This window comes from Chondrus crispus, genomic scaffold (assembly GCF_000350225.1).
Source record: "Chondrus crispus Stackhouse genomic scaffold, scaffold_360, whole genome shotgun sequence".
Classification (NCBI taxonomy): Eukaryota; Rhodophyta; class Florideophyceae; order Gigartinales; family Gigartinaceae; genus Chondrus; species Chondrus crispus.
The window spans coordinates 76-7,532 of record NW_005179251.1 but is presented as its reverse complement, the minus strand read 5'-3'; the positions used below and the strand labels follow the sequence as shown (position 1 = coordinate 7,532).

At 52.3% G+C, this 7,457-nt stretch overlaps 1 protein-coding gene across 1 annotated transcript; it reads left to right on the top strand.

The window, feature by feature from the left end:
- The first annotated feature begins 634 nt into the window (after positions 1–634).
- Positions 635–4,710, top strand: CHC_T00008492001 (ATP dependant DNA helicase PIF1). The gene is made up of 7 exons (XM_005717992.1): positions 635–1,056; positions 1,081–2,117; positions 2,151–2,328; positions 2,478–2,615; positions 2,661–3,123; positions 3,244–3,808; positions 3,905–4,710. The coding sequence occupies exons 1-7, from the start codon at positions 635–637 to the stop codon at positions 4,708–4,710; spliced, it is 3,609 nt and encodes a 1,202-aa protein (XP_005718049.1).
- Positions 4,711–7,457: the final 2,747 nt, after the last annotated feature.

Genomic DNA, 7,457 nt, shown 5'->3' with positions numbered 1-7,457 from the left:
AACCGAATCTGAGACTGCAGCGCGTCGCCGAACCAACTGCGAACGTACTGCAGCACGACGAACAGCAGAGACTCCTGAGCAGCGCCAAGAGCGTCTCCGACGAGGCAGGGAGAGACCAAGGGCGCGCAGAGCGGGAGAAACAACCCCCCTCCGAGAATCACGGCGCGAAGGGAGCGCAATGCGTCACGAGGCGCTAGAGCAGAGGAATGTACTCCCATTCGTGAAGCGCGGCGAGACCTTGACCGTCTCTCCAGCCAACGATCAAGGGATGCACAGGACACACCGACTCGGAATGCGCGGCAAGGGTCCGACCGCCAGGCTCGAAGTGCTTCCCGACAGCTCTTATCTCCACTTCCCGACTCGTCGCCTTCGTACCGCGATCTCGGCATGATCTGTACTGAGTGTTCGCACTGCAAAGCTCTGCATTTCGTCCAAGAACGCCTCTTGAGCAGTTCTGCGGCAAGGCCTTTTTTTTCACATGCTGCGAGAAGGGAAAGCTGTCATTGCCCCTTCTTCCCGACCCTCCAGCTCTTCTGCGCTCTCTTCTCATCGACGATACTCAAAGGTCCCGCCGCTTCCGTAAGAACATTCGAGCATACAATGCAGCGCTGTCTATAGCATCCATGGTCGCCAAATGGTGAGCAGAGGGCCCGGCTCTTCCAATTTTAACCCAACAATGACGATGCAGGGCGAGATATACCATTACATGGGTCCCATGATGCCATCCGAGGGGCGGGTGCCTTCCTACGGTCCCGTTTACATTCACGACACTGACTACGCCACCCAGACGCGTACAAGGCTTGGAAACTCTACACGACTGGAAGAGGCATTGATGACGCAACTAACGCACATGCTGCACGAATGCAACCCCTACGTGCAGACATTTCTGTGTATGCGAGAATGGGCTCAATCTCCTCACAACAACACTCCAGCCGCGTACCAGATGGTCATCCATGCCGACCGCAGGCCAAGTTATGAGCACGTGCGCCGGTACAATGGTCCCGAAGCTTCTGAAGTGGCTGCATTGATCCCTGGAAATGAAAACGGAGAGATTGGGTGAAGAGATATCGTCGTTCGCAGGCGAGGGACTCTGAACAGTAACGGGAACGAAGTGTTGGATCCGATTTCACTCAGTCATCGTGCATACGATCCATTGAGTTACGTGCTTTTGTTCCCGAACGGTAGAGATGGATGGTATCCAGAGCTTCGATTCTCCAGTGAGGACGACGGCAGACGTACCAAGATAACTCCGATGATGTTCTACGGATGGCATTTGTTCGAAAGGGCAGGTGAGTTCATCATGATCTTACACGCAGCGCGACTCTTTCAGCAATATTTAGTTCACCAGTTTTGCAAAGTGGAGGCAGAAAGGCTTTCGTATCTCCGCCAAAACCAGACAAAGCTTCGAGGGGCGGACTACATCTCACTTCGCGACAGCCTAGGAGACTCCGGTCGTGCTGAAGATGAAGCCGACGCTGTACGTGCAGGACGACTGTTCATTCTCCCTTCTACGCACATCGGATGTGACAGCTACATGAGGCAGCAGATGCACGGCATCATTGCTATATCTAACCAAATTGGCCACCCGGACATCTTCCTCACCATGACATGCAATCCTAGCTGGCCGGAGATCACAAGAGCCCTGCTGCCCAATCAAACTCCTCAGGACAGACTGCATCTGTGCGCACGTGTGTTTCGTCTCAAAATGAAGGATCTCATGTCCTTGGTCATCAACGAGGATGTGTTCGGAACCGTCGTTGCCCATGTACGAGTCATCAAATTTCAGAAACGAGGTCTTCCCCACGCTCACGTGGTATTCTTCCTAGATGAGGTCTCCAAGAATGATCTGCGTAATCCCGAAAACGTCGACCGCATTATCTCTGCGGAGATCCCGTCTGCCCAAGATCCAGAACTCCAAGAGGTCGTGCTTAAGCATATGATTCACACTCCAGCTGGAGAACGCAATCCAACAGCCGTGTGCATGGGCGAGCAGTACTGCAAGAAAAGGTTTCCAAAACCGTTCAAACACGAAACCAGCCAGTCCGAAAGTGAGTACTACATCACGTACCGCAGAAGGTCCCCCTCGGCAGGTGGCGTCTCCATCGAGCGTCCCTCCCGTATTGGCCGACGACAGCAATCCGTCGTGGTAGACAACTCCTGGTTCGTGCCCCACAGTCCTCTACTTCTAAGATCGTTCGCTTTCCATTTGAATGTGGAACTCTGCGTGTCACGCGTTGGCGGAATCAAGTACCTCTTCAAGTATGTGTGCAAGGGACAAGACGGAGTGAACATAGAAATCACTGCCAAAAACGAGTGCTACGACGAGATGTCGAACTTCCAAGATGCCAGATATGTGTCTGCATCGGAGGCCGCATGGAGGTTATTCTCCTTTGATATATTGTTGATCGCAATCCTCCAGTGGTCAGACTTTCAGTGCATCTGCCCAACCACCATACGGTTTACTTTGATGAAGGAAGAGAGCAGGAGGCCGCGCTTCGACCGGCATCAGGTACGAAGCTGACCGAGTGGTTTAAAGCCAACGAAAATTACCCAAGCGCGAGGCATATTCGGTACCACAAGTTTCCAAAGTACTTTACGTGGAAGAAAAGCAGCTAGTCATGGAGTCCAAGAGCATCCCTGCGAAGACGGAACGCCAGCAGTGCAGAGGAAGCCTACGATTTCCGTGGCACGGGCGCCAACGTAGTCGGTCGAATCTATACTGTCAGTCCGAGGGAGGGTGAGCCCTACTTTCTTCGCCTCCTCCTGACACAAGTGCCGGGGGCAACATCCTTCGAGAACTTGCGAAACATCGACGGCGAGCAGTGCACCAGCTTCCGACAAGCGTGCTTACGACTTGGTTTGCTGGCCAACGATGCCGAGTGGAAGCACGCCATCCGAGATTCATTTCGGTCAAGCTTCGTTCCCCTTTCTCATCTGTTCGCTACGATTCTCGCACATTGCCAACCTTCGGATCCTCTCTCGCTGCGGAACGACCACCTGCACATGTTTCTCACCGATATTCGCAATCGCGCACGCGGACAACCCATTCGAAGACAGCAGCTTCGCGATGATCACCACGCCACATCTTACGTGCTTGGAGAGGTACAGGAGGCCCTGCAGACGGTGCATTCCAACTGGACGCTCGCACACTTCGGACTCCCACTCCCCGATGACAGCCTGCCCGCTTCGGAACACCCAAACGAGATCCAGACACCCGAAGCACAAGCGCAGCAGTGCGAAGAGCGACTACAGACATCGTTGCCGCTGTTAAACACAAATCAGCGCCATGCCTTTGACGAAATAGTAGGCTCCATGCCTCCAGGCGTATCCCTCTCGGCATTGCTTCAAGGATCCTCCAGCGCCGTTGCGGGACCTTCTATGCCAACACAAAGTAGTCGTCTCTTCTTCCTCGATGCTCCTGGCGGAACAGGCAAAACGTTCGTGCTCAGCGCCATTCAAGACTTCCTTCGTTCGCGCCCCAAGCAAGTCATCGCCGTCGCCACATCTGCTGTTGCTGCAGTGTTGCTCGACGGTGGACGCACCGCTCATTCCGTGTTCAAGATTCCCATTCCTGTATCTGCCGAAAGCACTTGCAACTTCTCCACAAACTCCGATACCGGTCGTATATTGCAACAAGTTGATCTTATCATATGGGACGAGATCGTCACGTGCTATCGAAACTGCACTGAGACTGTCCATCGCTCTCTCCGCGACTTGATGCAAACCGACCGGCCCTTCGGAGGAAAGTTCCTCGTGCTCGCTGGAGACTTTAGACAAATCCTTCCCGTCGTTCCGGGCGGGTCCAGAGGTCAAATCGTGACCGCGTGCGTCAAATCTTCCCCGCTGTATCGAGAGTGCCGATTCCTATGCCTTACCGAGAACATGCGCCTCACTGCTCTCCAAGGGGACCCCGCAGCAGATGTGGAGGCTCTCAACTTCCCACAGTTCCTCCTCAGCGTCGGGGAAGGCAGACTTCAATGCGATCAGCGCCCGGAATGGATCTCACTACCACAGTCCGTAGCGTTCGAGCACACCATCCGCAATTTATGCCTCAAGGTCTTCCACGGCATTCGAGACAATCACGCCGACCCTACATGGCTCACAAAGCGCGTTATACTCACCACAAAGAACAGACCGCTCGAGCAGGTCAACGAAGTCATCGGCAACATGATGCCGGGACCGTATCGAACATATTTAAGCGCAGACAAGGTCGAGAGCGAAGACACCAACGCGCTGATCTATCCCACGGAAATGCTCAACACCTTGACGGCCGGGTCTGATCTACCAGACCACAAGCTCAAGCTCAAGAAAGGTTTCATCGTCATGCTTCTGCGCAATCTCCATCCCACTTCCGGTCACGTCAACGGCGCTCGATATGTCATCGAGAAAATGACCAACAACCTATTCTTTCTACGCGTTACCTCGGGGTCACATGAAGGCAACAGACTCTGCCTTCCACGAATGCCCTGCGGACCAGGTGACGACAAAATCCCATTCCTGGCTTTACTCGAACGCAGTTCCCCATTCGCACGTGATTCGCCCTTACAACGAACAAAGCCCAAGGCCAGTCCTTCGGTGGCCGCATTGGTCTCGACCTACGAGATCATTGCTTCTCGCACGGTCAACTCTACGTGGCATTATCGAGGACTACTCACTCAGGCAACGTCACTATCCTCACTCGAGAGTCCGATGCAACAACGCGAAACGTAGTGTACCCCGAGGTCCTTCAGTAGTCATCAAAAAAGTAAACGCCATTCTCTTTACGTCTCGCCTTTGCCACCCTTCCGAATTATTGCTCCTCCACGCGGACTTGGCTCGGCGCGCGAAGCGCGCACGGAGCCCACTTGTCCAATACTACTAAAATCCGTGTCTGTTTGTCTGTCTGTTTGCCAGTCTGTGTGTGCCTGCCTTGCCATTGGCGCTGTGGTGAAAAGTGGCGTGACAAGTGGCGGCGGCCACGTGCGGGGCGGCCTGGCCGCAGACCAGGGCGCCACGGGGACACGTGGCTGCCACAGGCACTAAAAATCCGTGTCTGTCTGTCTGTTTGCCAGTCTGTGTGACAAATGGCGGCCACGGGCAGGGCCTGGCCGCAGGTCAGGCCGCGCCACGGGGACACGTGTGTCCTGGCGGCCACGGGCGGGGCCTGGCCGCAGGCCAGGCCGCCACGGTGACACGCGGCGGTGACAAGTGGCGACAAGTGTAAAAATTAAAATTAAAATGACTGTGCGGACTGCGGAGCGCGGCCGTGCTACAGTACACTACAAATTTTAGCCCGGATCCGTTTAAACCGCGCCACGCGGATCTACATACAAGTAGTGGGCAGAACTGGGGCGGGCACTGCGAGCACGTGACGGCGGTGTAGTACAAGGGGGTACCCCCCGTTAATGAACAGACCTCCTCAAAATTGAACAAAGCGATAGTTGCCAAATTTTAACGCAAATATAACATTTCATTGCTGTTAAGCCTCATTGAGTGATCAAAGCCATCTCAAATGAACCGGGAACTTGGCGGCAAATGCAAACAGACAAAAATGGCGCCCATTTTCGAATTGAGCGATGCAAATAACCCTTGAAACTTTGGTCTGGCCTCCTATCCGATGCCAAAAAAATCGTCAGGCCAACTCCGGTCTCAAGGTCGCCACTCCCTCTGTAACGGTCACGAAAATGACGAGAGCAAAGCGCTTGTCAAAGAAAGAGAAATGCTTTGAAAGAGCACTACTTGCGGTTGACAGGGGCATGGATCGCCGTCGAGCATCCTTCATTGCTCGCATGCCCCTCTCCACATTCCAGTACAGACTTATGCACAAGGATGACATTCGCTCACCACGAACTGCACTGACCTCTGGCGAAGAAGAAACCATCGTGACACTTATCAATCGATACTCAGCGAAAGGTTTCCCTCTCAGTAACGAGGATATAGCCGATGCTGTGGAAATTTTAGTTTCATCGCTCCCGCAAAGTCGACAACAAAAACTGCCTTTTGTCAACAACAGGCCCGGGAAAAAGTTTTTGTATAACTTTCGCAACCGTCACAGTGACTCCATACAGTTCAAACGATACTCTAAAGAAGAGGAAGTAAGGTGAAAGTCGTGCAATGCAGAAGTAATGACGACGCACTTTGCAGCCATTCACAAAATAATTGCAGACAATAGAATAGACTGCTACCATATATGCAACCTCGATGAGACTGGCATGTCCCCGAACCGAGACTGCATCAAATCTTCACATAAAAAAGCGTACGTTACACGCTCATGCCATCCCGTGAAACGTTCTCCAGAATTTCGGAACATTGATCGTGTAACTATGATGCCAGTTGTCTTTGCAAGTGGGTGTGTTGGGAGGCCATTGTTCGTAGTGAAAGGAAAAAGTATCAAGTTTCGCGTTGTGAAGTCCGACGACCAATCGGTGGTCCAGAAAATTGCTGACTGTCTACCGGATGGCAGCCTCGTGACCTGTCGTGAGGACGTAGCAGGTGTGGATTCTACCAACTTTGCCGAGTGGTCAAAAGCATTCGTGAAGGATAATGAGTACAAATTATCACAGGGAAAAATATTGCTGCTCTTGGATGGATACCGTAGTCATATGCGTTACAAAACCTTGAGCTTCTTGCACAGCGCAAACGTGATAACCTATGCCCTCCCAGCGCATACTAGCGGTGTTACTCAACCACTGGATGTTTCCGTGTTTGGGGCTTTCAAAAGCAAGTTACGTGACCTTGTTGATGGAATGTCTACAGCTGGTGCGGTCAATGTTTACGATCAATTCGATTTTTTGAAGTTGGTGACAGCGGCGTATGCCAAATCTTTTACTCGTTCCAAGATAGCCTCTGGTTTTAGCAAGGCCGGCATCCACCCTGCCAATTTGTCCTATGTGTTTGCAGTGCCTAGGCCATTGTCTTCTATACACTGCGACAAAATCATGAAGGCTGAAGATATCGAGCGCATTCTTGAAACGAAAAGAATGCAGCTTCGAAACAATATTGGTCTCCAGCCCGTAGTTATTTGCAATGGATTTTTGGACACTACGGCAGGATTGTGCCTCACTTCGAGCGAGGTATTACGCATGGCCAGAAGTAAAGATGCCATGGACATGGCTAAAAAGGGAGAGAAGGAACGCCGAGAAGCGGAAAAGGCTGAACACGAAGCCGCATTATATGATAAGGTGAGGAGAATGCGACTGGCGCACGACAAAGAAGCCCTTGCATATCGTGTGCGTGAATATGGTGTGAGAACCGTCTTGCTGAGACCGATGAAAGAACGCCGCATGCTGGCAAAACGCATGGTAGCAGAGAAGAAAGTGCACCGCAGCATAATCATTGCCAGAAGTAGTTCAATGTGACCATCACACGTCATCGCAACCTTTTTTCTGATTAAAAAATGCATGCTAAATTTGGATCAGCCAATTACATAGTTGTACAAATCAGAGGGGGAAAGTTGTCGTTTTGACAGTGACTACAGG